A 24,112-nucleotide genomic window follows, 5' to 3' on the forward strand; every position below is an offset into this window, starting at 1 on the left:
TCACTGCCGCCACACATTGCAATCAAACAGTTGAAAAAAAAAAGAATATAAAAAGATTACTTCATCAGGCAGACCACTCTATGGACTACAAGAAAATCAGACTTTAACATATGTTTCATCCTTCTCGGATACAGTTTCCTGGGAAGCGATAGAACTTTGTTTGAGGATTGATTTAATTAATTGCGTTACTGATTTTAACCTTGACGAAGTGTTGACTCCATAACTGGCAACAGTTAACTCTCATAGGCAGTGGCACTATCCACACGCTGAAAATAATTTTTGGCACAAAATCCTTGACAGAATGCGTCACTGATACGTATATCCCTATTGCCCACGTGGTATATCTTGTTGTTACTTTCTCATACACACTTCGGTCGCAATACTGGATTGGTGCGCTTCACCACCAGTGTTTCTGGCTCACTCCGAAGATGGGTGAATATCTTACAGCCAAACTGTCATCAGTAGTCAGAGTTTAAATGGGGATCAATTCCCGAAATTTTAATGGTTGTCGTATTCAGCAATAAAATTTTTTTCAACGGAAAAATGTCTATAATTGTTTTTAACTGAAATAAATTTTGATTTAGGGCTGAAGGATGAAACTGAACTGCTGACCGAGCGAGGTGGCGCAGTGGTTCGATACTGGACTCGCATTCGGGAGGACGACGGTTCAATCCCGCGTCCGGCCATCCTGATTTAGGTTTTCCGTGATTTCCCTAAATCACTCCAGGCAAATGCCGGGATGGTTCCTCTGAAAGGGCACGGCCGACTTCCTTCCCCGTCCTTCCCTAATCCGATGAGACCTATGACCACGCTGTCTGGTCTCCTTCCCCAAAACCAACCAACCTGAACTGCTGTAGTTGAAGTTAAGAATGCTAGGAAAGCAGTCATTGATAATATTCATGAAAACTATTGTAATAGGTACAAATATTTAAAGAGTAATTCTCAGTTACATGTACATCAACATATTGTTTTCAATAATGAGCCATGTTTGCTTTTACCAGTTATGAATTCCAAACTGGAAAGTAGAATAAAACAATATTTCGAAGACGCTAATAAGATTACAGAAGAACACATTGAAATGCAAAGCAATCAAATTAAATGTCTAGTAAAAATAACAAAATAAGCGTTTCATGTAACTGGTAGAAGAAATCATGAAATTAGAGGAATCTTGGACAAAAGATGTTGCAGCAACTGAAAATATGAAGTTGGAAATAGCTTAATTTTTTAACGTTATTTGATAAAAAATTTTGGTGTGGTTAATGAAAGAAAGAAGTCTTAAATCACAATTATATTTAACTGGATGATCCAGTGACGAACAAATTTCTCCCAGTGAGAGACCAGTCTGTCGATACCGTCGCTGTAGAATTTTTGCTGATGGAGACACAACGTCACCTATGCTTGCATCGCTTCATCATTATGAAAATGAAGTCCTCGAAGGTGTTCTTTGAGTTCTGGAACAGATGAAGCGAAATGGTGACTGCACGGAGGATGAACGATGACACCGATCTCAAGGTGTCTGACTATTGCACATCTCGCAGACCTTGTGTGTTGTCTGGCATTTACATGCTAAATGAGGGAACGCTCCATGCGTGGACCAACTCGTCGAATTCGAAAATCGATTACAGAGCGCTGTTTCTGATGCTCCGACATACACAGACGGAAAAAATCGCAGTACCAGGATTTAATTAATGCAGAGTAATGAAATTTAGGGAATACGTTGTCTAGGTAACATATTTCAGTGGTTAACCTTGCAAGATCACAAGTTAATGTAAGCGCGAGATGAGCCATGGAAAACGTGCATACAGTGTGTTGTACACGTGCCGGATGTCAGTTTGTGGGGTGGAGTTCCATGCCTGCTGCACTTTGTGTGTGAATAGAGGAGCGATTAATGATGTTTGTGGACGATGCTGGAGTTGTTGTGCGATGATGTCCCATATGTGCTCGATTGGAGACAGGTTTGGCTATCGAACAGGCCGGCGACATGTCAACACTCGGTAGAGCATGATGGGTTACAACAGTGGTATGTAGGCGAGCATTATCCTGTTGGAAAATATCCCCTGGAATGCTGTTTGTGAATGGAAGCACAACAGATCGAATCACCAGATTGATGTATCAACTTGCAATCAGGGTGCGTGAGATAACCACGAGAGTGCTCTGCTGTCATCCGAAGTCGCAACCCAGACCATAACTCTAGGTTTAAGTCCAGCACGTCTAGCATGCAGGCAGGTTGGATGCAGGTCCTCAATTGGTCTCTTTCTAAACAACACATAGCTATCACTGGAACCGATGCAGACCCAATTTTAATCAGAAATCTGCCATCCAATGACCTTTCCTTTAACACCACTGAAGTTGCAAATGGCGATGGTTTGGGCTCAGTAGAATGCATGCTACAGGGCGTCTGCCTCGGAACTGTTCTTGAAGTAACCGATTTGTAGCAGTTCGTTGTGTCCTTGTGGTGCTAACTACTGCTGAAGTTCGTGCTGCAGATGCAGTACGATGAGCCAGAACCGCACACCGAACGCGGCGGTGTTCGCTCTCGGTAATGCCACGTGGCTGTCCGGAGCTCGGTCATCTTGCGACCGTGCATTCTCTTGACCACCACTGCCATCAATCATCAGAATTGCTGCATTCCTGACAAGTCTTCCTGCAATATCGTAGAAGGAACATCTAGCTTCCCGTAGTCCTGTTACACGATCTCATTTAAAGTCAGTGAGATGGTGATAATGGCGTCTTTGTCACCTTAAGGGCATTCTTGATTAACTTCAGCTCACCACGTCCAGTCTCAAACGTACAGTATGTGACCAAAAGTATCCGGACACCTGGCTGAAAATGACTTACAAGTTCGTGGCGCTCTCCACCGGAAATGTTGGAAATCAATGTGGTGTTGGCCCGCCGTTAGCCTTGATGACAGCTTCCACTCTCGCAGGTATACGTTCAACAGGTGCTGGGCGGTTTTTTGGGGAATGCTAGCCCATTTTTCATAGAGCGCTGCACTGAAGAGAGGTGTCGACGTCGGTCGGTGAGGCCTGGCACGAAGTCTGCGTTCCAAAACGTCCCAAAGGTGTACGAGGCGTGTTTTTAAGTAAGTGTGCGCACGTTGGGTAGCGAAAATGTTGATGGATGTGCACAAAACCAATTTAAAAAAAAGACGTGCTAAGATATCTCAATAATTTTATTTTTACATGAAAGCCTGTACCTTAATCTACTTTTCTACATAATTTCCGTCAATATTGAGGCACTTGTCATAACATTGTACCAGTTTTTGAATACCCTCTTCATAGAAGTCTGCCGCCTCACATGTTAACTTCTACATCACCACTGTTTGGACTTCGTCATCGTCTTGAAGACGCTGACCGCCCAGGTGTTCTTCAAGTGTAAGAACAGATGGTAGTCACTGGGCGCAAGATCGGGTCTGTACGGAGGATGATCTAGAGTTTCCCATCGAAAATATGTGATGAGATCTTTGGTCTGATTCGCCACATGCAGACGGGCATTGTCTAGCAGCAAAACGATGCCCTTGCTCAACTTCCATGGATTGTTGCTTTGATTCTGGTGTAATGTAGGCCACCCATGTTTCATCGCCCTAACAGTTCAGCTTAAGAAATCATCACCGTCGTTGTGATACCGCTCAAGGAAAGTCAATGCACCGTCTAAACGTTTAGTTTTGTGCACATCCATCAACATTTTCGGTACCCAATGTACGCACAATTTTCGGTGATTCAAATGCTCGGTCACAATGCCATACAAAACACTACTAGAAACATTAGGAAAGTCATCTCGCAAGGAACAAATCGTAAAGCGTCTGTTTTCTCTCACCTTATTGTCCACCTCCTGCACCAAACTTTCATCAACGACCGAAGGACGCCCACTCCATTGTTCATCATGCACATTTGTGCGGCAAACTTTAAGTGCTCTCACCCACTTTCTTACCATTCCATCACTCAAGATGAATATCGATCGCTTTTAGGCCTTTAGCACTAAGAAGTCTTATAATAGCCCGTACTTCACAGTCGGCGGGACTCACGATCCCCCCGATTGCTCCTCAACAGTGGGAGGCAAGAAGGTGCTTAAAACATCAATGTAGGCCTGTGCTGTGATAGTGCCACACAAAACTACAAGGGGTGCGAGCCCCCTCAATGAAAACCACTACCACAGCATAACACCTCCGCCTCTGAATTTTACTGTTGGCACTACACACGCTGTCAGATGACGTTCACCTGGCATTCGTCATACCTACACTCTGCCATCGGATCGCCTCATTGTGTACGGCGATTCGTCACTCCACACAACGTTTTTACACTGTTCAATCGTCCAATATTTACTCTCCATACACCAAGCAAGGTGTCGTTTGGTATTTACCGGCGTGATTTGTGGCTAATGAGCAGCCGTTCGATCATGAAATCCACGTTTTCTCACCTCCCACCTATTGTATTTGGTATTGTATGTTAACCGGAGACCTAGAAACGACGGGGAGGCTCAGTCCCCACCGCAGCCGCTGTGGTCCACAACCCCACGACGACTACCGCAGTCCACTTCACACCCCTCCGCCGCCCCACACCGAACCCAGGGTTAGTGTGCGGTTCGGCCCCCGGTGGACGCCCCAAGGAACGTCTCACACCAGACGAGTGTAACCCCAATGTTTGCGTGGTAGAGTAATGGTGGTGTAGCGTACGTGGGGAATTTGTTTGCGTAGCAATCGCCGACATAGTGTAGCTGAGGTGGAAGAAGGGTAACCAGCCCGCATTCGACGAGGAAGATGGAAAACCGCCTAAAAACATCTACAGACTGGCCGGTTCACCGGACCTCGACACAAATCCGCCGGGCGGATTCGTGCCGGGGACCGGCGCTCCTTCCCGCCCGGAAAGCCGTGTGTTAGACCGTACGGCTAACCGGGCCGGTCCCACCTCCCGCCTAACTGTCATTGCAGAGGGTCCTGATGAAGTTTGGAATTCCTCTATGATGGTATGGATAGGTATCTGCCTTTTACACATTACGACCCCTTCAATGTCGGCGGTCTCTGTCAATCAACAGACGAGGTCGGCCTGTACGCTTTTGTGCTGTACGTGTCCCTTCACGTTTCCACTTCACTATGACAAATGGTTCAAATGGCTCTGAGCACTATGGGACTTAACATCTGTGGTCATCAGTCCCCTAGAACTTAGAACTACTTCAACCTAACTAACCTTAGAACATCACACACATCCATGCCCAAGGCAGAATTCGAACCTGCGACCGTAGCGGTCGCTCGGCTCCAGACTGCAGCGCCTAGAACCGCTCGGTCACAGCAGCCGGCTCACCATGACATCGGAAATAGTTGATCTAGGGATGTTTAGGAGCGTGGAAAGCTCGCGTACAGGCGTATGACACAAGTGACATCCAATCACCTGACCACGTTCGAAGCAGGTGAGTTCCGTGGAGCGACCCATTCTGGCCTCACGGTGTCTAATGACTATTGCTGTCGCTGATACGGATATCTGGCAGTAGGTGACAGCACAATGCACCTAATATGAAAAACGTATGTTTTTTGGGGTGTCCGAACACTTTTGATCACATAGTATAACTAACGCTCACCACTGTTGCAGCGGATATTTAAAGCAAACCTGGTTTGCGTCCTCGTAGTGGCGCAAGCAGCGCCACCGTTAGGGCCTGGTTACGAAATACGATCTACTGAGCTGACAGTGGGCCGCTACAGCAGCTCAATTCGCCTCGCCCGGTCACGCAAGTGAGAGCCGCTGGCGTAAAAGTAGACAGCCACTGCACCGCATTTCTCCAGCAACCACGTCTCGTGCAACGTCGTGGCAAAATACACCGCGGATCGCGGTTCATACCTTAATCGGTTACAAAAATACCTTGCGCTGAAATAGTTCGAGCTAGAAGTGTTGTGCAGAAAATGGAGAAAAAAAGAACGATTTGTGTCAGGAATTGGATCCAAAGAAAACGAGCAAGGCATACAATATTTAAAGAACAATATGATGGAGATCCTCGAGAATATAAGGCAGTAATGACAGTGACGCGTACACAGGTGGAAGTACTTTTAAATTTGATTGCTCCAAAAATTCGACGTAAAGATACACACGTGAGCTATGCTATACCTGCAAGAGTGAAGTTAGAAATAACTTTGGTATACTTTTCTTCTGGAATGTCGTATAGACTGCTGTGGATATTTTTCGGTATTTCAAAGGCGTTCGTAATTAAAATAACAACAGAAGTGTGTGAAGCTATAAATGAAAACATACAAGATTTTATCAAAGTAATTAATATTTATTACTCATAATCACATTAACAAATGGTTTGTTAACGTTTTTTGCATGTATTAAAAATGAACCTGACAGAATAATACTGTGCTACAAAGCTTAATTCACGATTGCTGCGCCACGAATAAGTACAGGCGTGGATTTCGGAAACGTAAATTTCGCCCGGCAATGGCTAGAAGGCAGTAGTTAAGGGACCGACTGGCACATCGGATGGCAGGCGCGGGCGAAATTGATATTTTGCAAAAGGATTCTGCGGAGACAGGGTTACGAGACCGCGTTGCAGGCTAGATGGCACTGCACGGCGGGCACTGTATGCAAATGTGAAGTAATAACGGCAGTACAGGGCGCCAACGTGCTGTGAACAACTCATATGTTGCAGCTGCAAGTGTCTAGTGACCTGTGTGTGGGGGCCGAAGCAGGCTGAGGAAAGCTGATGCTGTAATTGTGAAAGAACACTCCACTTGTCCCCTCCAGAGGAGCGACGGCGAGGCGTGGGGAAAGGTATACATGAACAAGCCCGGAGGCTCACAGCGAGCAATCGTCTCGAGAACCAGAGAGAATGACGATTTAAGTTGCAGGCCAACCTCGACGGCCTTTTGGTGATGGATATCGGTGGCCAACCGACCCGCTGAAGCTCCGCTGCACGGACACGTCACTGCTGTAGCAGGGCGTGCCGCATGCTGGAGCTGCACCGGCGCGAGGAGCGAGAGAACTGCTCGCCTCCGCTATCTGGGTGACATCGTCCTCAGAGGCGGGGCCGGGATGCGAACCCGCGGCCTCCCGGGTACAGAGCTGTCTGCAAGCACTGAACGAGCTGCCCTGGGAGGCCGGCCGGAGCTGCTAAGGCTCACTACAGCGACGGCGGTCGGCTGCTTCCCTTCGGCGCTCTACACGGGGCCCACGAGTCTCGATTGAGGCAGTAGTCAGCTGCAGTCTGGACCACGGGCACAGTTAACACATGCGGCGGCCACTCAACCGTGGCACGAATAGGATCGCTACGTCCACAACGCTGGGCAACCGGACGCCGATGCTGCGGATTCCGTCATTTCAAAATGGTTCAAATGGCTCTAAGCACCATGGGACTGAGGTCATCAGTCCCTAAGCTTAGAACTACTTAAACCTAACTAACCTAAGGACATCACACACATCCATGCCCAAGGCAGGATTCAAACCTGCGACCGCAAGAGCCACGTGGTTAGAGACTGAAGCGCCTAGAACCGCTCGGCCACAGTGGCCGGCACCGCCATTTCGCATTGGCGCTGACCCACGAATGCTGCGCGGCACCACCGCCGAGTTCGGCAGAATGCCCGCTGTCGTACCTTCGATGTAATAAAGTCAGTGACACACTTGCCTGTGTTTCCCTGCACGCTCAGCGTGAGTCACCCCTTTCTCGCAAACGATACCTCGTTCTGACAAGTTACAACCCTGAGCTCGGGGGACTGTAACATGATGTTAGAGAATGTCATTACTGCATGAAGTACATCACTTGCGAGTGTTGATTGCGAGGATTGTTCCAATTGTGTGGAGTCTGCAGACACAAAGGTTCATCAGGCTCATTGAAAGCAGTCGCTGTTGGCGTAGAGATTAGTGGCGATCTCAGTGGGAACCCTACAGTCGGCTGTGGTGATCGAGCAGACTCGGAACTGTAATTAGAAGGTGTGTACACGACTGTAACACAGACGGCTTTCTTACGGTGTCTAGACAGTAATGTATGTACACTATTGGCCATTAAAATTGCTACACCAAGACGAAATGCATATTATAAACGGGTATTCATTGGACAAATACATTATACTAGACCTGACATGTGATTACATTTTCACACAATTTGGGTGAATAGATCCTGAGAAATCAGTGCCCAGAACAACCACCTCTGGCCGTAATAACGGCCTTGATACGCCTGGGCATTGAGTCAGACAGAGCTTGGATGACGTGTACAGGTACAGCTGCCCATGCAGCTTCAACACGATACTACAGTTCATCAAGAGTAGTGACTGGCGTATTGTGACGAGCCAGTTGGTCGGCCACCATTGACCAAACGGTTTCAATTGGTGAGAGATCTGGAGAATGTGCTGGCCAGGGCAACAGTCGTACATATTCTGTATCCAGAAAGGCCCGTACAGGACCTACAACATGCGGTCGTCCATTATCCTGCTGAAATGTAGGGTTTCACAGGGATCGAATGAAGGGTAGAGCCACGGGTCGTAAAACATCTGAAATGTAACGTCCACTGTTCAAAGTGCCGTCAATGCGAACAAAAGGTGACCGACACGTGTAACCAATGGCACCCCATACCATCACGCCAGGGGATACGCCAGTATGGCGATGACGAATACACGCTTCCAATGTGTCTTCACCGCGATATTGCCAAACACGGATGCGACCATCATGATGCTGTAAACAGAACCTGGATTCATAAAAAAAAGACGTTTTGCCATTCGTGCACGCAGGTTCGTCGATGAGTACACCATCGTAGGCGCTCCTGTCTGTGATGCAGCGTCAAGGGTAACCGCAGCCATGGTCCCCGAGCTGATAGTCCATGCTGCTGCAAACGTCGTCGAACTGTTCGTGCAGATGGTTGTTTTCTTGCAAACGTCCCCATCTGTTGACTCAGGGATCGAGACGTGGCTGCACGATCCGTTACAACCATGGGGATACGATGCCTGTCATCTCGACTGCTAGTGATACGAGGCCGTTGGGATCCAACACGGCGTTCCGTATTACACTCATGAATCCACCGATTCCATATTCTGCTAACAGTCATTGGAACTCGACCAACGCGAGCAGCAATGTCGCGATACGATAACCCGCAATCGCGATAGGCTACAATCCGACCTTTATCAAAGTCGGAAACGTGATGGTACGCATTTCTTCTCCTTACACGAGGCATCACAACAACGTTTAACCAGACAACGCCGGTCAACTGCTGTTTGTGTGTGAGAAATCGGTTGGAAACTTTCCTCATGTCAGCACTGAAAAGCTAATCATTTGCGTATCACAGCGTCTTCTTCCTGTCGGTTAAATTTCGCGTCTGTAGCACGTCATCTTCGTGGTGTAGCAATTTTAATGGCCAGTAGTGTATTTCATTCGTCGCATCAATTCCATCAGTTGTCGGCAACTGACTGAGCTGCAGTACCACATGTCTTCCAATTAAATCACATTCATCTTCTGATTTTTTTGGTTTAAATCGGGACAGTCATTTTTAATCCGTTATTCAGTTCCTTGAGTTCATTCACTGTTGCTTGAATTTAAAACTGTTCTGGTGAAAACTTCTTCTTTGACGTTGCTCCATTTGGTAGTTTCATTGGTTGTATTCCACGGCGTTGTTGCTGTTTCTATTAGTATCGAGACCCTCGTTATTAGTTTGTAAATATCTTTAGACAACTCGTTCCGCAATGTTGATGCATGATGTCGTTCCTGACATCAACAGTACTACACTCCTGGAAATGGAAAAAAGAACACATTGACACCGGTGTGTCAGACCCACCATACTTGCTCCGGACACTGCGAGAGGGCTGTACAAGCAATGATCACACGCACGGCACAGCGGACACACCAGGAACCGCGGTGTTGGCCGTCGAATGGCGCTAGCTGCGCAGCATTTGTGCACCGCCGCCGTCAGTGTCAGCCAGTTTGCCGTGGCATACGGAGCTCCATCGCAGTCTTTAACACTGGTAGCATGCCGCGACAGCGTGGACGTGAACCGTATGTGCAGTTGACGGACTTTGAGCGAGGGCGTATAGTGGGCATGCGGGAGGCCGGGTGGACGTACCGCCGAATTGCTCAACACGTGGGGCGTGAGGTCTCCACAGTACATCGATGTTGTCGCCAGTGGTCGGCGGAAGGTGCACGTGCCCGTCGACCTGGGACCGGACCGCAGCGACGCACGGATGCGCGCCAAGACCGTAGGATCCTACGCAGTGCCGTAGGGGACCGCACCGCCACTTCCCAGCAAATTAGGGACACTGGTGCTCCTGGGGTATCGGCGAGGACCATTCGCAATCGTCTCCATGAAGCTGGGCTACGGTCCCGCACACCGTTAGGCCGTCTTCCGCTCACGACCCAACATCGTGCAGCCCGCCTCCAGTGGTGTCGCGACAGGCGTGAATGGAGGGACGAATGGAGACGTGTCGTCTTCAGCGATGAGAGTCGCTTCTGCCTTGGTGCCAATGATGGTCGTATGCGTGTTTGGCGCCGTGCAGGTGAGCGCCACAATCAGGACTGCATACGACCGAGGCACACAGGGCCAACACCCGGCATCATGGTGTGGGGAGCGATCTCCTACATTGGCCGTACACCACTGGTGATCGTCGAGGGGACACTGAATAGTGCACGGTACATCCAAACCGTCATCGAACCCATCGCTCTACCATTCCTAGACCGGCAAGGGAACTTGGTGTACCAACAGGACAATGCACGTCCGCATGTATCCCGTGCCACCCAACGTGCTCTAGAAGGTGTAAGTCAACTACCCTGGCCAGCAAGATCTCCGGATCTGTCCCCCATTGAGCATGTTTGGGACTGGATGAAGCGTCGTCTCACGCGGTCTGCACGTCCAGCACGAACGCTGGTCCATCTGAGGCGCCAGGTGGAAATGGCATGGCAAGCCGTTCCACAGGACTACATCCAGCATCTCTACGATCGTCTCCATGGGAGAATAGCAGCCTGCTTTGCTGCGAAAGGTGGATATACACTGTACTAGTGCCGACGTTGTGCATGCTCTGTTGCCTGTGTCTATGTGCCTGTGGTTCTGTTAGTGTGATCATGTGATGTATCTGACCCCAGGAATGTGTCAATAAAGTTTCCCCTTCCTGGGACAATGAATTCACGGTGTTCTTATTTCAATTTCCAGGAGTGTATTTAATTTTGGAATTTAACAATACTATTTCAAGTCAAATCACAATTAACAATACTACTTTATTTACTTTATTTCTAGATACCGACTATGGGGGAATGGCAAGATATGCAAGTAGGGTTCCATCCGAGGTGAAATTTTCCACACTGCTATGGGGCTATTGATGCAAAACACATAATAATTAAAGCAGCACAAAATTGTGATAGTGAATACTTTAGTTACAAAGGAACAAATACTACAATGATTATGGCAGTTGTGCGTCGTGATTATTGTTTTAGATATGTTTATATAGTCTCATATGGTCGTAATGCAGATGGTTGGGTATCCCAAAACTGGTCGCTATGGCCTTGTCTAGAAAACAAATTATTGTTGCCTGAAAGTGGGGTTCCGGTTGGAGATGATGCCTTCCCTTTAAAGTCGTTCTTCTTAAACCTTTCAAATATACAAGAGAAAGGATCTATAAATTCAGATTGAGCAGAGCAAGAAGAATTGTTGAGAATGAGTTTGGCATTCTAGAGCCTCAGGTTTCGTGTTTTGGGTAAACAAATTCAAGTTAAAGAGGAAACTGCGATGAAGATCGTCTTTTGTGCATGTACGTTACATAACTTGTTACGAACCACTGCATCAAGCACCTACGCAGCACTGGAAACGACAGATTATGAAGATATAATGAACTTTCACATCAATCTGGGGCAGTGGAGATGAAAATACATATGAACTGCAAAGCATTCATTTCTCAATGATCAATAATAGATCGAAATCAATAGCAGGTACTTGGCAAAACAACAACACTGTGTGGTTATAAATACTATAATATAATTGTGTGACTGTAAGTAAAATTATAAATAAAATACTATATAATAATATAATACTTACCAGACCACTTGTTGTGTTTCAAATGGTTCAAATGGCTCTGAGCATTATGGGACTCAACTTCTGAGGTCATCAGTCCCCTAGAACTTAGAACTACTTAAACCTAACTAACCTAAGGACATCATACACATCCATACCCGAGGCAGGATTCGAACCTGCGACCGTAGCGGTCTCGCGGTTAAAGACTGTAGCGCCCAGAACCGCACGGCCACTCCGGCCGGCCTGTTGTGTTTCAATTAATTATTTTCATAATGTAATTCATAGCATTAGATTTCGTCAGTGCCACATCGTGAGTTTTCAATAACTTCTGGTTATACGTAGAACATAATATTTGGTCTTTTTGTTACTTCATTCGCTTCTTGTAGACCCAGTTCCAGGCGAATTTGTCCAAGCGAAGCTTTACGCAAGCATTTGTGCTTATAATTAGGATTGAAACAATTCTATAAGTTGGTTTGGTCCTTGTACAATTCTGAAAACATCATATTTTGTTCAGAAGTCCATCCATCCGTAATTTTTTTAACAGCTCTTAGAGACACAAAAACATCTGCAGCAACGAAGAATGCGCCCTGCGTGTTCCTCAGCTTACAAAGTACTGTCATTTCGCAACACCACGCAAGCTGACGTCCGAGTCGCATGCGAGCTCCTGCGTGTGGCGTGATGGGGGAAGGCGAGAGGCGAGTAAAAAAGAAAATAATTTGCAGTAACTCGGATGTGAGCTGCTGATCGACTCGACACAACAGTAACTCGTATGATGTGTTCACGCTGCGAGAAGATGCACTGCAGTAGCTGACGAGGTCACCTGGGCTGCCATCTTGCACTGTGTAACCAGCACCTTACACGACTGGCACAAAATTGCAATAGACAACGTCTTTCAAATGTAGAAACACGCTTACCAACTTTAGTTTACATCGTACAATGACTTATTGGTGTCGCGATTTTTTCCTTCAGTGTAGTTATGCTACACATCGCTATGTTACATACGGCAATTTGGAGCCCTCTAGTGGCAGGAGGTTGCAGCTTACGTCAGCGAAGAGGAAAAGTCTACCGAGTAACATACGTGACACGCAATACGTCAATCAGCACTGACAAGGGAACCTCCCCATCGCACCCCCCTGAGATTTAGTTATAAGTTGGCACAGTGGATAGGCCTTGAAATACTGAACACAGATCAATCGAGAAAACAGGAAGAAGTTGTGTGGAACTATTAAAAAAGTAAGCAAAATATACAAACTGAGTAGTCCATGCGCAAGCTAAGCAACATCAAGGCCAACGGGAGCACCGTGGTCCCGTGGTTAGCGTGACCACCTACGGAACGGGAGGTCCTTGGTTCAAGTCTTCCTTCGACTGAAGAGTTTGATTTTAAGACAATTATTATCTGACGTATTTTCCTGTGGAGGAATCGATTGACCTATGACCTTGCGATCAAATGTTTTCGGTTCACATTGGAGAGGCACGTCCTTTCGTCTACTAATCGCACGGTTTTGCGGTGCGATTGCAAAACACAGACACTAAACTTATTACAGTGAAAAGAGACGTCAATGAACGAACGGACAGATCAGAACTTCGCGAAAATAAAGAAAGTAAACTTTTCACTCGAGGGAAGACTTGAACCAAGGACCTCTCGTTCCGGCGCTGCTCACATTAACCACGGGACCACGGCGCTCCGGAGCTCAGGCTATCCTTGATGTTGCTTATCTTGCGCATGGACTACTCAGTTTGTATATTTTGCTTATTTTTTTTCATACTTCCACACAACTTCTTCCTGTTTTCTTGATTGATCTGTGTTCAGTTTTTCAAGGCCTATCCACTGTGCCAACTTATAACTAAATTTGAGGTGGGTGCGATGGGGAGGTTCCCTTGTGAGAACAGATTACGAAATTCGGAGGCGTGCTTTTCAGGACGCCCTCGTATGTTACTCGTGTAATACGTAAGTATAAATGATCATTTATGAACACTGTAAGGTTTGAGAGTGTTAGAGTCGCCCAGAGGTCTGTGCCACATACTACGGTGGACGCCACCAGCACCCACTACGGCATCCAGCGTCCAGTGCGGTGCCCAATGGCCAGCAGACTGCGGGACCGACCCCGCATGCAGTGGTGCCAATTCGCGTGCGGTGCAACGCAAACGGAAACCCCTCCTCTACTTCATTCTCCTGGGCACACAGCGTACTTACCGTAAGTGCTTCGTACGCCAGAAAACTCAAGATGACTAATTGTACACCGAAGTTGAAGGCCATGCTGAACCAGTTGACGCTTTCGAGGTCGGCGACCAGGCTGCAAAAAAAGTAAGGGAAAACTCAGTGCACTCACTAGACGTATGGTGTATACGCTGAGGTGATAAAAGTCATGGGGCAGCGATATCCAGATATACAGATTCCTTCAGTATCGCGTATACAAGGTATGACAGGGCAGAGCATTGGCGGAGCTGTCATTTGTACTCCGGTGATTCGTGTGAAAATGTTTCAGAAGTGATTATGGGCACACGGCAAGAATGACTTTGAAACGGGAATGGGAGTTGGAGCTGGATGCCTGAGACCATTCATTTTGTAAATCTTTAGGGAATTCAATATTCCGAGATCCACAATGTCAAGAGTGTACGGAGAATACCAAACTTCAAGCATTACCTCTAACCACGGATAACACAATGGCCGACGACTTTCACTTAGCGACCGAGAGCAGCGGCGTTTGCGTAGAGTTGTCACTGTCAACAGACAAGCAACACTGCTTGAAATAGCCACACAAATCAGTGTGGGACGTACGACGAACATATCCATTAGGACAGTGCGACGAAATTTGGCTTGAATGGGGTATGGTAGCAGACGACCTTTGCTAACAACACAATATCGCCTTCAGAGCTTCTCCTGGGCTCGTGTCCATGTCGTTTGGACCCTCGACGACTGTAAAACCACGGCCTGGTCAGATAAGTCCCGATTTCAGTTGGTGAGAGCTAATGGTAGGGTCTGAGCGTGGCGCAGACCCCACGAATCCATGAACCCAAGTTGTCAACAAGGCACTGTACACGCTGGTAGTGTCTCCATAACGGTGTGGGCTGTATTTACGTGCAACGGAGTAGGTATTAAAATCCATGGAGAAGAAATAAAAACTTTGAGGTTCGCCGATGACATTGTAATTCTGTCAGAGACAGCAAAGGACTTGGAAGAGCAGTTGAACGGAATGGATAGTGTCTTGAAAGGAAGATATAAGATGAACATCAACATAAGCAAAACGAGGATAATGGAATGTAGTCGAATTAAGTCAGGTGATGCTGAGGGAATTAGATTAGGAAATGAGACACTTAAAGTAGTAAAGGAGTTTTGCTATTTGGGGAGCAAAATAACTGATGATGGTCGAAGTAGAGAGGATATAAAATGTAGACTGGTAATGGCAAGGAAAGCATTTATGAAGAAGAGAAATTTGTTAACATCGAGTATTGATTTAAGTGTCAGGAAGTCGTTTCTGAAATTATTTGTATGGAGTGTAGCCATGTATGGAAGTGAAACATGGACGATAAATAGTTTAGACAAGAAGAGAATAGAATCTTTCGAAATGTGGTGCTACAGAAGAATGCTGAAGATTAGGTGGGTAGATCACGTAACTAATGAGGAGGTATTGAATAGAATTGGGGAGAAGAGGAGTTTGTGGCACAACTTGACTAGAAGAAGGGATCGGTCGGTAGGACATGTTCTGAGGCATCAAGGGATCACAAATTTAGTATTGGAGGGCAGCGTGGAGGGTAAAAATCGTAGAGAGAGACCAAGAGATGAATACACTAAGCAGATTCAGAAGGATGTAGGTTGCAGTAGGAACTGGGAGATGAAGAAGCTTTCACAAAATAGAGTAGCATGGAGAGCTGCATCAAACCAGTCTCTGGACTGAAGACCACAACAACAACAACGGTCTGGGTTCAATGGTGCAGATGAAGCGATCACTGACTGGAAATGGTTATTCATGGACTTCATGTCCCCAAACAATGAAGGAACTTTTATGGATCACGTCACCGTACAAAAATTGTTCGTAAATGTTTTGAGGAACATTCTGGACAATTCGAGTGCATGATTTGGCCACCCTCATCGCCCGACATGAATCCAACCGAACATTTACAGGGACATAATCGAAAGATCGGTTCGTGCACGAAATTCTGCACCGTAAACACTTTCGCAATTATGGATGGCTATTGGGGCGCGTGACTAAATTATACTTGCAGGCGACTTCCAAAGGCTTGTTCAGTCCATGCCACGTCGAGTTGCTACGCCGAGCAAAAGGAGGACCGTCTCCCATGACCTTAATCGCCTCAGTGTACACAGTTTTAGTTTCTCATATTTGTGTTCTGTATAGTGTTATTGTTTTTATTATACACGAAACTCCGTGTGCAAATAAAAAAGTTACAGTATAAGATGCATGTTTGACGATCAGCAGCTTTTATTAAATCTAAATATCAACCGGTTTTAGTCATGAACCGGATAAGGTTTAAAGTTGTTTAAGCCACCACATTACATTTGTCGTTACTTAAATAACGTGTAGCGCATGTCATGAATATCAAAATACGATACAACACTTTTAGAAGCAACCATGCTAATACTAAGTGTACACAGAGACGTACTGAAGAACATTTTTTAAGTAATGACAAATGTAATGTGATTGCTTAAATTATTTTAACCGTTTCCGTGAATATCAAAAAATGGTTCAAATGGCTCTGAGCACTATGGGACTTAACATCTATGGTCATCAGTCCCCTAGAACTTAGAACTACTTAAACCTAACTAACCTAAGGACAGCACACAACACCCAGCCATCACGAGGCAGAGAAAATCCCTGACCCCGCCGGGAATCGAACCCGGGAACCCGGGCTCCGTGAATATCGTCCATGATTGAAACCGATTGCTATTTTGGTTTAAAATAAAAGCTGCTGATGGTCGAACATGCATTTTATACGTTACTTGACGGTTGTTGATAGTCGACTTCCAAAAATGTTTAAAAAAATTGCTGACTGATGGATTTTTCAGCTGGAACCGCCAACTAGGTAGCAGCGCCAGGTAGAATCCATCAGAAAAATCCCTCAAAAATCACCATGCTTTACTATTCAAAAAAGAGGATGTCAGCTATTGGGTAGCATGAAACGTTTTAAGGAACGTTATTTTTTCAGCAAATATAATTTAGATACATCACTCAAAGTGCAGTTGCTGATTCGGCAGTATGTTCCGCTACGAACGAGCGAGGTAGCACTCAGCCTTAACATACATGATTACTATTTAATAATACTGGCGTTCCAATACCTGTTCGATTATCTCGATCTGGGTTTTTGAACGTTTCCCTGAATCAGGACAATACCAGTATGGTTCATTATACGAAAGCTGTGGCAGTCTACCATTCTACTGTCCAGTACCGGGGAGACCTCTGCGTCGACTGTATGATCAACTCTCCCTCGATAGCGATAAATGAAAGGATAAAAAGACGCACTGAAAATTTATCAGTCTGGTTCTTGAGGTACTTTGGCCTTGTTGTTCCTTTACTAGGAAAATAACGAAAACAGCTAACGTCTTCATTTCCTGTTTGTTGATTTTAAATGCGATTATGATAGAGTTAAGAGGCAAGCATTGCTGATGACACTAAAAGAACTATGTCTTTATTACAAGGTAATAAGACGAGATGACCTGACAGTGGACAGGAAGGCAAAAATAAAGGTAAATAACAAAATGACGAAGAGCTTAAGCCTCACAGCTGAATTGAAGGAAAATGATGGGCTCTCTCCTGTTATCTGTATCTTACCTTCGCTTAGGTGAAAAAAAAGAGGAGAAAATAGGTATTATAATGATGAAACTTGAACGGATATGTGCATACGCGGATGATATTGCAATTGCGGCCAGAAATATATGGATGCAGGAAAAAAAGACCCATTCCCAATCAAAATAAGGTAAATATTTGTTGAGATTCCATTCTAAGAGCAGAACGACACCATTCGACATGAAGACCCCAGAAATATTTTGAACGTGCTAGCGACTTCATTTATCTCGATATCCTTTTAACCAATGAAATATCAGACATAGTATGTAAGCTGGAAATAGAGCGTATTTTCCAAAGGAAAGAAGGAAGATTAGGGCTTAACGTCCTATCGATGATTAGCTCACCAGAGAATAGACTAAAAGCTCTGACTGGGTAAGGATTGGGCAGAAGACGAGTTGTGCCTTTTCAGAGGGACCACCTCGACATTAGCCTTAAGACGGCTAAGAGAAACAGGGAAACCCTAACCCTGAATGACCTGATGTGGATTTGCCCGTTCTTAAAAATTTCTAAATGGAAATAAAATTAGAAGTATACTACTCCTTTCCATAACCAACTGTTTCATATGTATCAGACGTTTGGACAGTGGTAGCAACGGATATAAACAATCTGGGAGCATTTGAAGGAAAACGCTTGTGAAAAATCTATGGCCCTGTGAGAGAGGCAGATGGCTGGAGAATAAAATGCATCCATGAATTACAGCAACATGTACAAGATAAACATGTGGTTAAATTTGTCAGAGAATACACTGGTAGAGGCAAATGGAAGAGACGGCACGCGACAAGATGCCCAAGGGAATATTGAAAGGAAACAGCATTCTACCAGCAGTAAATGCTGACCAAGAGCAGAATGGATGGACACTGTTGGGTGACGCTGCCAAGATGAAGCAGAAAAGTACAGAGCAAAGATGTATGGTAACAAGTGATTGGAGATGCCAAGGCCCACTGAGAGCACTAATACCATACAAAAAGTTCTAAGAAGTCTTCAGAATATGCAACAGTAGTTCAGTGTGATAATTTTTTAAAGTATCATTAGAGAACACGCCTGAAATATCGACTTCTGACGTAGTGCCGATTTTACTATGTATGAGTTTCAAATAAACCGGATGTGCGTGCTACAATATGTCTTAGCAGCAGACATGTAATGAAATCACTGGACCTGTCCCTCCCTATGGTGGCCAGTTCTGAGGGGATATTTAAGTGTATCCTCACATGTCTGCAGTAAGCAAAGAATGACCTTCCTTAAGTAAATGGCTTCAGGCAGTGTTCCACCTCTTACAAAATACTCCTGCATAACTTTCTGGCGTAGGCTTAACAACTTTCTATGGCATCAGTGAAAAGTACTCAGATATTTTTGGAACTGTAATGGGCAGAGAAGGGACAGCATACGTGAAATTGTAGTTTCTGAAGTCAAGAGCGACCACGCAGTAACTGCAAAGCTGGAAAGATCATGTTGAAGAATTTTTGGAAACTCTTCGGCAATAAAGTGGTCTGTTTTTGCTTTACATAGTTAAACAATCCCTTAACAGGCATGGCACGATTCTGCAACGTAATTAGTGTCATGGTGACTATCAGACTCCTGAAGTTTAGTACTGATCTATAAACGACTGTCGTACCTTTTTAGTTGTTTACTGAAATTAACTAGTTCCAACATGTATTCTCAAGAATATGGAAGCGAAATAATAGAGAAAAATCTAATAATCAAGGAAGACTACGGAAAACACTGAAGTGACGTTAAAGAAATGGAATTCCACTCATTTCTCGAACTCTACAATTGAAACTTTCAATTATTAATCCTATGCTATGCTAGTTGGTCATAAACAATCAAGAAACAAAAACGGAAACGATACTGATGGAAAGTTTCAAGGGTAAATTCGCATTTTGATGATAACTTTCAAATTTTGTTAGGGGCAACAATGTTGACCAGGTACAGGGGTCCCGAAAAAAACACCTTCAATGCTTAGGATGTTGTGTGGGAAGGCACATTAATTAGTTTTCAAGAACGAGTCCATGTCTGGAATCGTGCAGATTGGGCACTGGAGAGCATTGAAATCTAAGATGGGTGTGCGCTACACATCACGTCAAGAAACCCAACGTGAGTAGTACATCGCACTGTTTACATTACAAGCAGGCTTTGAACTGTGTACCTAATACATCACTGCAGGGCCTACAACGGCGGTGCCTAACCACACGCACATGAGGCAAGACGTTTGGTTGTCTTTCAAATATTTCAGTCGCTCGGTGGACTAGGGCAGTAAGGTCCTCCACTGACATTACAGGTGTGCCACGTGCCACACTCTTCATACTACCCTACATGACACTTTTATGTGAAACTTGAGGTTGTTTGTTACAAAATGACACATCTACCGAGTCTGTAAGTTATCTCAACAAAAATTTCTATATCATTCCAAAGTTGTAAAGTTACTTTTGACTCACCCCGTATATGTGAAATATATGTGGAATGTGCACAAATGGATGAAGCTGCAGGTAGAAATCTCCTACCAAATTTGGTAGACATATTACTTACTATCTGGAAAGAAATACTGTGGAGGGTGAGAACCACCAACCTCCTACTGGGGTGAGGGTGATGGACTCAGAAGAGTGGAGGAGAGACAGACAGGGGAAAGGAGGAAACAGACACAGATAGGGAGAGGGGGAGATGGACAAAGAGAGAGAGAGAGAAAGAGTGAGGAGTGGATGGGGAGAGATGGGGAGGAGGAAGTGGACAGACAAAGGGAATATGAGGAGGTGGACAGACGGAGGGAATAGGAGGAGATGGTCAGAGAGAAGAGGGAGGAGCTGGTATTATAAAACCACACTTCTAAATGTTATGATTTGAAGCAAAACGCATAACACAAAGATAGCCAAAGCGACAAACTGCTCGCTACGTGAAAACACTAGACAATACCAACCAAAGAATTTAAAAAAATCATGCGTCGTCCAGTTTGGTGTATAATTCTCTTTACTCTTTGTGTATAACCACCTTTGTTCTCCGTTTGGTTAACTTACAATTTACTTCAAAACACGCTATTTCAAAATATATGGAGCGGTTAACGACACAAGACGTCGGTTCACCCAGAGTTAAGCTGGACTTGGCAATGAATAAAGTGTGATCTTCGTACCATACTTAAAAGAAAACAAAATTGGGTGTACTATGTATTAAAATCCACAAAGATTTGTCCTGACATACACTCCTGGAAATTGAAATAAGAACACCGTGAATTCATTGTCCCAGGAAGGGGAAACTTTATTGACACATTCCTGGGGTCAGATACATCACATGATCACACTGACAGAACCACAGGCACATAGACACAGGCAACAGAGCATGCACAATGTCGGCACTAGTACAGTGTATATCCACCTTTCGCAGCAATGCAGGCTGCTATTCTCCCATGGAGACGATCGTAGAGATGCTGGATGTAGTCCTGCGGAACGGCTTGCCATGCCATTTCCACCTGGCGCCTCAGGTGGACCAGCGTTCGTGCTGGACGTGCAGACCGCGTGAGACGACGCTTCATCCAGTCCCAAACATGCTCAATGGGGGACAGATCCGGAGATCTTGCTGGCCAGGGTAGTTGACTTACACCTTCTAGAGCACGTTGGGTGGCACGGGATACATGCGGACGTGCATTGTCCTGTTGGAACAGCAAGTTCCCTTGCCGGTCTAGGAGTGGTAGAACGATGGGTTCGATGATGGTTTGGATGTACCGTGCACTATTCAGTGTCCCCTCGACGATCACCAGTGGTGTACGGCCAGTGTAGGAGATCGCTCCTCACACCATGATGCCGGGTGTTGGCCCTGTGTGCCTCGGTCGTATGCAGTCCTGATTGTGGCGCTCACCTGCACGGCGCCAAACACGCATACGACCATCATTGGCACCAAGGCAGAAGCGACTCTCGTCGCTGAAGACGACACGTCTCCATTCGTCCCTCCATTCACGCCTGTCGCGACACCACTGGAGGCGGGCTGCACGATGTTGGGGCGTGAGCGGAAGACGGCCTAACGGTGTGCGGGACCGTAGCCCAGCTTCATGGAGACGGTTGCGAATGGTCCTCGCCGATACCCCAGGAGCAACAGTGTCCCTAATTTGCTGGGAAGTGGCGGTGCGGTCCCCTACGGCACTGCGTAGGATCCTACGGTCTTGGCGTGCATCCGTGCGTCGCTGCGGTCCGGTCCCAGGTCGACGGGCACGTGCACCTTCCGCCGACCACTGGCGACAACATCGATGTACTGTGGAGACCTCACGCCCCACGTGTTGAGCAATTCGGCGGTACGTCCACCCGGCCTCCCGCATGCCCACTATACGCCCTCGCTCAAAGTCCGTCAGCTGCACATACGGTTCACGTCCACGCTGTCGCGGCATGCTACCAGTGTTAAAGACTGCGATGGAGCTCCGTATGCCACGGCAAACTGGCTGACACTGACGGCGGTGGTGCACAAATGCTGCGCAGCTAGCGCCATTCGACGGCCAACACCGCGGTTCCTGGTGTGTCCGCTGTGCCGTGCGTGTGATGATTGCTTGTACAGCCCTCTCGCAGTGTCCGGAGCAAGTATGGTGGGTCTGACACACCGGTGTCAATGTGTTCTTTTTTCCATTTCCAGGAGTGTATTAAAAAACACTTATGGCTCTTAAAAATGAACATGAACAGTCACCAGTGGAAGAATATTCTTTTTTATGATGTTTGTGTTAGTCCGGACACTGACTGCTTATGCATCTGTTTTACGGCCATGACTATTTAGATGGGTCCAGGATGTGTTATACCGTAGTATTATAACCTATGTTTCTGTATATCTGACATTTTGTACGACTGTTTCAAGGAACAACTATGTTCACAGGTTTTTAAACTCCAGTTTTCTTATGCTCTTTGTTTTACGTCTTTGACTACCTCGCTGGGTCAATGAGATTTGTGCCATACTTCTTTTGATGTAACTTACATTTGTTTTCCTTTTTGGTGCTTTACGTATTACACTTTATTTGTTATCTTGTTACTTATTTAGTTAGTGTCGCCTGGGAGACCTAATATATATTAAGACAGTCGCCTTATTTGCATGCCAACAGTTGGCAACAATTAGTCGCTGTTGCAACTTCGAAATCGGTTCCCCCAAGCCGATGATAAATAACTTTGTCGATCAAGCAGCATTTTCGCTGCCACTACGTTCTAAGAGCAATAAGCAATAATTTGCATGTCAACCTGCATGCCAGTATGTATTAGACATCCATCTGCTGTTGCAGCTCTCAGATGCTCTTCTGCTGGATGGCGCATATCGATATAAGTTTCTTTAATTTACGTCTATGGTCACAATCTTTTTTGCTTAACAGATTACCGGTTTCGGTCTTTAATGACTATCATCAGATCTGTTTCATAAAAACAAAGTCCTAATGTACTGCAGCCATAGAGGCGTCGTCAAATGTTAAATGCGGGATCAGCACCAGCATCGTCAAATACATATGAATCACATCACATGCGCATGGCTGCAGTACATTAGAACTTTGTTTTAATGAAACCGGTAATCTGTTAAACAAAAAAGATTGTGACGATAGACGTAAATTAAAGAAACTTATTACATATAGGGGTCACTGTGTTTTTTCGCGACGATGTCGCAGCTTGTGAAGCATATCGATATGACCACACCGTCTCCATGGGAACGAGTATCGTCTCATAACCGCCATCTTTGCTGCCACAGAATCTACGAGTTTGTGAGAAATCTGTTCTCACAACAGATTATGTTCGGTTATCTCTTTATATATATTTTTATCACAGACTGACGGAATGCTGTTTATAGGAGTTACTTTATATAATATAAGGCTCCTGTTTCTTTATCTGTTATTAGCTTTCGGGTGATAATTTTGTAAGAACTTGTAACTTGTAACAACCGTTTGACGACCCGAATGCCTGACCAGCTATCGCTGATGTAATTCGGTGCGCAGTGGGCGGAGCATCGCGTATTTGAGCAACAGCTGTATTACTCTCTTTGGCAGTTAGCGCCGGTGGAGCCTTAGCGCCTGCTCCGTTCACAACGACAGTCTCGCATAATGGGTATTAATCCTTTTTTTATTATTTGTTATTTATTATTTGTTACGTAAGTTGTATTTCATATATTACTATATCCCTCTAATTCTGTTGTATATACGTATTTCAGTGTGCGGTCTGAAGATGACGTGAAACAGACCGAAACATGCAGCCTCATAAAAAAAGAAGTTTCTTACGCTTCTGTTCATGTACATTTTTAAATAATATAAAAACCGCTGTGCTCCAAGAGAAATGTTCTCCAAAATTACATACAGCACTACTGATGTACCTTACATAACTTGATGAGAGCTAAATTGAAGCCTTACTTGGATAAAGTCA

The 24,112-nt window shown here is 45.5% G+C and overlaps 1 protein-coding gene across 2 annotated transcripts in view; it reads right to left on the minus strand.

The window, feature by feature from the left end:
- The window catches only part of LOC126455451 (uncharacterized), a 237,078-nt gene that overhangs the window by 118,324 nt on the left and 94,642 nt on the right, over positions 1-24,112 (minus strand). For both annotated transcript variants that reach the window (XM_050091203.1, XM_050091202.1), the window contains exon 3: positions 14,156-14,255. In XM_050091203.1, coding sequence (XP_049947160.1) covers positions 14,156-14,255 — 100 coding nt within the window. The remainder of the gene's footprint in view (positions 1-14,155; positions 14,256-24,112) is intronic.

The sequence above is a fragment of the Schistocerca serialis genome, chromosome 2, assembly GCF_023864345.2.
Source record: "Schistocerca serialis cubense isolate TAMUIC-IGC-003099 chromosome 2, iqSchSeri2.2, whole genome shotgun sequence".
Taxonomy (NCBI): domain Eukaryota; kingdom Metazoa; phylum Arthropoda; class Insecta; order Orthoptera; family Acrididae; genus Schistocerca; species Schistocerca serialis.